This window comes from Myxocyprinus asiaticus, chromosome 16 (genome assembly GCF_019703515.2).
Source record: "Myxocyprinus asiaticus isolate MX2 ecotype Aquarium Trade chromosome 16, UBuf_Myxa_2, whole genome shotgun sequence".
Lineage (NCBI taxonomy): Eukaryota > Metazoa > Chordata > Actinopteri > Cypriniformes > Catostomidae > Myxocyprinus > Myxocyprinus asiaticus.
Window position 1 is genome coordinate 6,955,948 of NC_059359.1, and position 9,708 is coordinate 6,965,655.

General features: G+C 37.0%; 1 protein-coding gene across 1 annotated transcript in view; it reads right to left on the reverse strand.

Annotated features, from left to right (window-relative positions):
• The window catches only part of mtmr11 (myotubularin related protein 11), a 73,172-nt gene extending 64,328 nt beyond the window's left edge, over positions 1-8,844 (reverse strand). The window contains exon 1 of the mRNA XM_051720053.1: positions 8,563-8,844. Within this exon, the coding sequence (XP_051576013.1) occupies positions 8,563-8,619 (57 nt within the window). The 5' untranslated portion in view covers positions 8,620-8,844. The remainder of the gene's footprint in view (positions 1-8,562) is intronic.
• Positions 8,845-9,708: the final 864 nt, after the last annotated feature.

Here is a 9,708-nt window from a genome sequence, read left to right on the forward strand (position 1 = left end):
TTCTCACTCACATCTATCATATCACTTTTGAAGATATGGATTAAACCACTGAAGTCATATGTGCTTTTTGGAGCTTCAAAGTTCACCATTCACTTGCATTGTATGGACCCACAGAGCTGAAATATTATCCTAAAAATCTTAATTTGTGTAGGCAGAAGAAAGAAACTGTGATGGCATGAGGGTGAGTAAATGATGAGAGAATTTTCATTTTTGGGTGAACTATTCCTTTAATAGAGTTTGATTTTCCTTGAACAATTAAATGGAATTCACACAATTTTTTTTTTTTTAAATAACTGGCGAGAGAAGAAAAGGAAAATCACATTTTCAAGATACTTTGATGAAATTCAAGGTGCTGACAGACATTTTTGACAAAACTGTTTGGAAATCATTGTATGTGAACAATGCAGGAAAATAAAAATGATGGTCATTGGCTCATGTATTTCAGTTTAGTTAGAATTAATTTGAAAGATACGTCAGCCTAGACTTTTTGTGATTACTCTGAAAAAACATCAACCAGAAGTAGAAGAATTTCTTTACAGTGCATCCGGAAAGTATTCACAGCGCTTCACTTTTTCCACATTTTGTTATGTTACAGCCTTATTCCAAAATGGATTAAATTCATTATTTTCCTCAAAATTGTACAAACAATACCCCATAATGACAACGTGAAAGAAGTTTGTTTGAAATCTTTGCAAATTTATTAAAAATAAAAAACGAAAAAAAAAAAAAAAAAAATGTACATAAGTATTCACAGCCTTTGCCATGACACTCAAAATTGAGCTCAGGTGCATCCTGTTTCCACTGATCATCCTTGAGATGTTTCTACAACTTGATTGGAGTCCACCTGTGATAAATTCAGTTGATTGGACATGATTTGGAAAGGCACACATCTGTCTATATAAGGTCCCACAGTTAACAGTGCATGTCAGAGCAAAACCAAGCCATGAAGTCCAAGGAATTGTCTGTAGACCTCCGAGACAGGATTGTATCGAGGCACAGATCTGGGGAAGGGTACAGAAACATTTCTGCAGCATTGAAGGTCCCAATGAGCACAGTGGCCTCCATCATCCATAAATGGAAGGAGTTTGGAACCACCAGGACTCTTCCTAGAGCTGGCCGCCCGGCCAAACGGAGCGATCGGGGGAGAAGGGCCTTAGTCAGGGAGGTGACCAAGAACCCGATGGTCACTCTGACAGAGCTCCAGCGTTTCTCTGTGGAGAGAGGAGAACCTTCCAGAAGAACAACCATCTCTGCAGCACTCCACCAATCAGGCTTGTATGGTAGAGTGGCCAGACGGAAGCCACTCCTCAGTAAAAGGCACATGACAGCCCGCCTGGTGTTTGCCAAAAGGCACCTGAAGGACTCTCAGACCATGAGAAACAAAGATTGAACTCTTTGGCCTGAATGGCAAGCGTCATGTCTGGAGGAAACCAGGCACCGCTCATCACCTGGCCAATACCATCCCTACAGTGAAGCATGGTGGTGGCAGCATCATGCTGTGGGGATGTTTTTCAGCGGTAGGAACTGGGAGACTAGTCAGGATCGAGGGAAAGATGAATGCAGCAATGTACAGAGACATCCTTGATGAAAACCTGCTCCAGAGTGCTCTGGACCTCAGACTGGGGCGAAGGTTCATCTTTCAACAGGACAACAACCCTAAGTACACAGCCAAGATAACAAAGGAGTGGCTCCGGGACAACTCTGTGAATGTCCTTGAGTGGCCCAGCCAGAGCCCAGACTTGAACCCAATTGAACATCTCTGGAGAGATCTGAAAATGGCTGTGCACCGACGCTCCCCATCCAACCTGATGGAGCTTGAGAGGACATGCAAAGAAGAATGGGAGAAACTGCCCAAAAATAGGTGTGCCAAGCTTGTAGCATCATACTCAAAAAGAATTGAGGCTGTAATTGGTGCCAAAGGTGCTTCAACAAAGTATTGAGCAAAGGCTGTGAATACTTCTGTACATGTGATTTTTTTTTTCTTCGTTTTTTATTTTTAATACATTTGCAAAGATTACAAACACACTTCTTTCACGTTGTCATTATGGGGTATTGTTTTAGAATTTTGAGGAAAATAATGAATTTAATCAATTTTGGAATAAGGCTGTAACATAACAAAATGTGGAAAAAGTGAAGCGCTGTGAATACTTTCCGGATCCACTGTAAGTGGAGTATTTGACAAATGTGACATTTTTTGGGCTGTTTCTTTTTTCAGTAAAGTCCTGAAGCAACACAAAACAAACATTTATAAATGAAGGCTACATTTTAAAACTGAACTAGAATGAGAACAAAAGCATGTTGCAATTGCAAGCATGTTTGTTAGGTTTGTTTTTTCTTTACTTTGTAGTTATTTTTTTTATTTTGCTTGTTAGTTTTTTCTTACGGTTTATAATTCGTCACTTTTTGACTTTGTGTTCAAAACAAAGACTGAGAGCTTTTGCACTACTGAGCATTTTTTATATTACTTTTATTTTCCAGCCCCAATAATAAAAATACCATCCTAAAGCATTCCCAAAGGAATACAGATCATACCCCTTCAAAGCCCAGTAAATTTGCCTGCCTGAAATAACATCCCCTATCATCTCAAATTAAGTGAATAAACATGCAATCAGTGCAGCACAAAAAAAAAAAAAAAACCCCGGCTCAGTAGCTCATTTATGCTGAGGGTTTGGTTCTACACTAGATGAGTCATGTGGTCGCCACCGCTATCGTGAAATCTCTTTCACCCCCTTCTTCTCCTTAAAACGAATCTCTCCCTGCTCTCAGCTTCAGCGGGAGACTCATTGCAGTTTCCATTGCTCATGGCTTCCACTGTCTTCTGTGGCCAGCTCAGGGAACATACAAACCTTCTCTCCTAAATCAGCCAGGCCAGGCAAAGCAACAGAAATGGGCAGTGGGAACTCACTATTCCACCATCTAAACCTCACACTGTTAAATTTGTTAGCCATCGCCAAGAGGCACAATATGCCTTTTTGTTGTGCATCAATCTTGAGCTAAATGAAGCAACTAGGGGCCCAGTGGGGTGCTTAAGCCTGGTGCTTTAAAGAGACGAGGTATTGTTCAGTGGCTCGTTATTTTCATGTGCACTCTACACGATTCTCTCTGCTGCTCAGCAATCGTCAGCAATTGGGAACAATGCATCTATTTAAATAAAACATTTCTACGTCTGTCATTTGAGATACCTAAAATGAACATACCTGAAATAGAAAATCATGTCTAGACATGACGCTGCAATCCCTACCTGGTCTGTTTTCACAGCTTAGCCAATATCATTACTATTACTACTGCTCATATTTAGGTTTAGGGATTTTAACACCTAAGTATTAACCTTCTCACATCTCGTTTGTGCCACGGACAGGAAAGATACGTGAAATTACGTGGCTTGTTGAGGAGAGGTGAGTTATTAATTTTCTTAGCTATTGGACCAGCGTTTTTTTACCTGGCGAACAATAAAAAAATATGTTTATCTAGGGACCAGAATATCATGGAGACTTGGGGGTAGGCTCTTTTGACTTGGGACAGTAACCAACCACCTAGCAACCACCCACAACACTTTAGAATAATTTTATTTTCAACAAATGTAGGCTAAAAATGTAGTTGCCAAACTGTTCTCCAACAGAGAACACATATTTATATCCACAGACCGCTGCTATTTTAGCTCTTTTATCATCCAAACCATATTCAATGATGTCATGCTTGTTGCAGAGCTTAATAAAATGGAGAAACCCAACTCTCACAAAAAAGCATAAACAGTGACGTAAGGAGCTAAAGGTTAATTAATAGGGTGTGTGGCAGTCCTGTTAATTTTAAATAATTTTTCCTACACAGACCTTCAGCAAAACCCTTATTTAAACAAGCACTCATCTCACACTGAAACTAGATCACAGAGTTCGCTTCAAAAACATAAAACTAAAGTTACTGCATATGCTGCACGGTATGTTCCACTCTAATCAAACAAAAGCAACAAAGGGATAATATTTTAGATGATGTGTCATTACAGGAAGTCTCCCTGCAGACGTGTATTTGCATTTACAGTCTCAAGTCTGACCCATGGCCATGGGGGAACTGGTGTGCAATATTTATACCAGTTCCATATTTAGTTCTATGAACAACATTACCAGTGTCATGCAAAACCTATCTGCCTTGGACCTCAAAGTACGGCTGTCACGATTATGAAATTTGGCTGACAATTAATTATCAAACAAATAATTGCGATTATGATGATTAACTGTCTCATTTAGGGCTTTCACAATTAACTGTCAAACAAATAATTGCGATTAATTGTCACTTTTAGGGCTTTCACGAATAATTGTCAAACAAATTGTCATATTTCTTAAGGTGTCTATGTGTTTCATACCCCTTAAGTAATTTTTTACATTTTTAACTTCAAATATACAGTATAAATCAAATAATAAAATGGGGATATATGATTCCTTTTAAGGCTTTAAAACTGAAAAATGACAAGAAAAATTATGTTTTAAATATCAAATGTCAAATGTCTCTTTTTGTTTTGTTTTAGTCTTGGTCCATTTCACATTTACAATGTTGTTTTTGGAACCCAGTCAACCTGAATAGCAATATTATATTATATTATATGCAATTGTAGCCTAAAATATGTCGGTCTTGTAAAGAAATAATAACATTTTGGAAAAGTATACATAAATGTTTTCACTTTCACTTTATTTTAAGTTTCTCAGAATAAACACCCAAGCCGTTATTTCTCATGAAGGAAGACCTTCAGATTCCGTTTCTTCATTTTATTATATCCAAAGAAATAGAGTAATTGGGCTCTATATCACTGCGTGTCATTAACACTGTTTGTATGAACGAAGGGTCCCGCAATGACCAGGATTCAGGAACATTTGCCATTACACTATCGTTAAATTAAAGTGAACCGGAGCACTTTGCGTTCACTATAAGTCTAAGATACGTTTTCACCTCGTTTATATCTATGCAGGAGTTTGGTGTGAGCCTCTGCAGATGGTGCGCGCATCGGAGTGCTTTAGAAGCGGTTAATCTTCATGCGCAATTCATAAGCTCCTCTGGGTGATGTCCGCAGTGCGGCTCAGTGAGACGCTCAGAGTTCATCAGAATGAGATGCACAATGGCACTTATATTGAATATTCACTTAAAGCTCCCTTATTTGGACATTAAAATGTGATTGGAATTTGAAGTGCACAATAATCGCGGTTATCTCAAATAGCCTAACCACGGTTAAAATCAAATAACCGTGATCAGACGATTGTTTAATAATCGCGACAGGCCTACCCCAAAGCAATTCTATTGGCTAAAATTACTTTTAATGAGCACCATATTAGGTGCCTAATTAGAAATCTTACAAAATCACTGGTAACACCTTACAATCAGATTGTATTTATTATCGGGTTATCAATCGATTCAAAAAATTTATTGAATTGATTAGTCTACATCATGTGACGATTAATTAATCGAATTATTAGCAATTAATCGCATGCCAAAATTTGCTGAGAAAGTTTCCAAAATGATGGTAATTTAGAATAATTATTTATTGCATTAAGGTGTTACATTCCTTTTATTTACGTACAGGTCGGAAGAGTATAATTGCGTTTAAGAGTATAATTATTTTGTATATATTTAATCACACTAAATTAACACATTACATCAACAGCCCTAATTTATTAATATTAGTAAATGCATAAAGTATCATGAAATAACAATGAAAAATATTTTTTACAGCATTTATTAATCTCGGTTATTGTTAATTTATAAAAATACAATTGTTCATTTTCAGTTCTCAATGCATTAACTAATGTTTAATATATACAACTTTTCATTTTAAAAATGCATTAGTATATTAACTATGATGTATATATAAAAAAAATACATACATACAATAATATCTTTTAAACTATGTGTCGCATATTATATTACCAGAGCTATAAATGGTCAAATTAAACATTTCTTATTCTATGTTTTCTTTAGCCTAGCTAGCCTTAACGGCTAGCCTACTAGATTAACATACAGCTTGCAAACTTGCTTGCTAGCCACTGCCAGCATATACTAAACAGTTGTGCCACTTTTGTGCACAGAATTTCAGCGCAAAAACCCAAATCTTATTCACTAACCACAAATCAAGTTTATACAGTGCTACACCAGGTACTGCCATTCTTTTCAGCTCCTTTCTATGTAAATTAGACTTGTTATAGATTGCACCTTATTCACAAAACTCTGCACTGTTTGCCTGGCACAATTAGTGTTGCGCTATTACCACTTACAGAATTTTGTTTCAGTTAGATTTTTGTGTATATTTCTATTGATTATCGCAGCAACCTAGTGCTCACTGGCAAGCAAGATGGCTATTTGTGATGTTCAAATTGTGTTAAGAGCAGATTTTTTTTTTTTTTTTTTTTTTGGAAGTGTTTGCATCATTACCTGATTTGCATAATTCCTTTAGTAAATTGGGCGCTAACACAACTGCAGGCAGGTGGATGCAAATAAACACTGCTATCAGCTGGTTCAATTCATTGTTGATGAATTCCTCCCTCTGAACTTTAAAACTTGCACTGAAAGACGACTGTTATTACTTAGTGCCGGATTCAAGCTGGCCTTTAAGCCAACCAAAAATGAAATTTTGAAATAATTTACTTGCCCTCATGTTGTTCCTATGACATTCTTTCTTACATGGAACACAAAAGGAGATGTTAGGTTGAATCATAGCCCTAGTCACAATTCACTTTCAATGCGTGAAAAAAAATAAAAAAATAAAAAAAGGATGCAGTGAAAGTGAAATGTGACAGAAGCTGTCATTCAGCTAACATCTTTTGTGTTCCATGGATGAAAGAAGGTAATACAGGTTTGGAAAAAGATGAGGTTGAGTAAATAATGACAGCATTTTCATTTTTGGGTGAAGTATGCCTTGAATTCATTTTAAATGAAAATGCCAAAATGCGGTGCTACAATCACAATCCCTTTTCCATATGTTCATTTATAACACTGAAGCAAACCACAGTTCGCCCCATTTCCAAATTAAGCCGACTGTTCCCCCATGTGCATGGGTGGGCTCCATCTACTACATCTGCTATTTGCATACACAATCTAATGCTGTTTCTAGGATTACATTTTATTCACCACCCTAGAACAACCCACACCTAGTGAGCTCTTGGTAGGCTGTTTCCATAGCAACAGCCAGATGTTGTGCACATCAGGGCCTCTCTAAACTCTCCAGTGTCCGTGGAAGCATCTGCTAGCGTTTTTCACTGCAGCAGATTAAAATAGCCAGTGATCAAAAGTGAAGCCATAGAGGCAGAATTCAACAAAAAATTAAAATAAAATGAGGTTGAGTGTTAAAGAAATAGTTCACCCCAAAATGAAAATTATGTCACTGTTTATTCACCCTTGTGTTGTTTTTCTGAAAAATACAAAATGAAAATGTTTAAGCTGCTAATTCCAGGCAATGAAAGTAAATTGTGTTTTATGCTATCAAGCAAAAAAATAAATAATAATTAAAAAAAAAAACACCATGAAAGTATCATTAGTAGTCAATTGTTGTTCACTGATAATATTCTCCTCTGCTGTAGCTCTCAAATCTCATTTGTGGTTATAAAAACAGGCCAATATATTTCTGTCTTTGACTCACACAAAAGTATTTTACGGCTTCAAAAGACTTGGAATATAGCACAGAAGGTGTCCAGGCTACTTCAGAAAATAATCAAATAATAAACTAATCAATTTTGGAGTGAACTATTCCAAATGGATTAAACAGCCATTCAAATGTATTCTAATATTTTAACAACATAAACAACAATGCGAGACATTTGACATTATGACCAGGAATGCAGGTTTGAATCTGTATGCCAGACTCCCAACATGCTTAATGCATGAATGAAAATTTAGAACAAATAACCTCACCACACCCTACACGATAAAAAGGACTTTAAATAAATAAATAAGAAAGAAAAAGAAAAAAGGAAAAGGAAATCCTATCTTGAGAATCTAGGACACTGGGCTCTGTAGTCTAAACATATTTCATAGTTTAGATGGTGTTCATTTTATTATTTTATTTTAAATATGAATATTGCCATAAAGTGTGGCAGCTTTTTGTTGTCCATAAAGCGCAAAAATCTCATTAAGATCATTGTGCAGAGCACCGATTTGCATTTTCTTTTTTTTTTTCACTATAGTTTGGTTTTAATGGAAAATCTGACTTCTAAAAAGCTCAACCACAGATTGAGGCCACATCCAAAAGTGTGTCCTGTAAAATGATGAACTGCAACCAAGAGACTGCAAAAACATTAAGACCGTTTTACTCCAAGGTGACATAATGTGACAAATTAAACGTGCATATAATTAACAAACATTTATTTAATATAATGATATGAATACATGTTTAGAAAATACATATAATTCAACACAGATGTGTTTGAAAACCCAATCTCGTGAGTTTGCTTCATCGCAATCTTGCTTACATGTTTTAATATGACTTGCACTGTTTATATACTTGTACACTTGAGAAATTAGTAAACAATTACTAAACATATGAATAAAATATGATTATTTACATTATTACTTGACGTTGACGCTTACCTTCATGTCTGGCACCATTTGTCTCACTTTAAAGGTGGTTTTAGATCCTGTCAACATGATTACAACTAAAACCCGCTACTAACTAACAGGATAAACTATGTATTTGAAAGAGGTTTAGTAGAAGGTTTTGTCCTCTCCATGTTACAGAAATCGGATGGTCTACGTCCTAAAGTACCTTTCTCCGTTCACACTATATTAGTATAGTAAACTAAACACGAAATCATCTCTAACGCAAATCATTGTTCACAAATACGTCGCGCTGTACCACCGCGTTTGTTTATACTCCCTTCGTCATAGTGAATATGACACGGGTGTTACTGAGTAACAAAAAGCAGGACCGGAGTCTCTTAAAGGGCCAGTACATCAGCAGAATGCTTTGTGAATTCACTTCTGTGCGCTTTTCCCACCATTTAAAGGAGCAATCCGTGTTTAATAAAAGTTATGCTCAATCAACAGCACTTGTGGCATAATGTTCATTACCACAAAAAATTATTTCGATACGTCCCTCCTTTTATTTTTTTTTAAAGGTGCAATATGTAACAATTTTCATGTAATGTTTGCCTTTTTTTTGCCAGTGTGTGAACAGCTTGTAATGCAGCTTAAAAAATGAGTCCTTCCCAGACTTCCTAGGTTGCCTATTAAAGCCTGTAGACTGATTTTCATGCGAAGGGAGCGGGTCGCTTTTGTCGGGAAAATCCAAAGGATGTGACATTTATGCGCGCTCCCGAGAGCCTTGCCTCAGTGCTTCCGCTATTCAACAGCGACAACAGTCTGCAACACTAGGTAACGTTATCTTAGAGATGGAATCCAGCAAACGTCCGGCTCCCAGCACAACACCGACTCCTACACAAACTCAGAGTAAGCCAAAAAAAAAACAAAAAACATTTATCTACTGAATCCCGTCTGGCTAAGCGGAAACCTGATCGTGGTCGAGCGAAAACTAGAGTGAACATCGGCAAGGCATTTGATTCGTCGTTCGGTTTTGCCGATCAAAACCGACCCTGAATTGGCGTTCTTCTTATTGGACAGGTAAGCTTACATAACGGGAGTGGTGGTGGCGTAATGGACTAAAGCACATAACTGGTAATCAGAAGGTTGCCGGTTCGATCCCCACAGCCACCACCATTGTGTCTTTGAGCAAGGCAC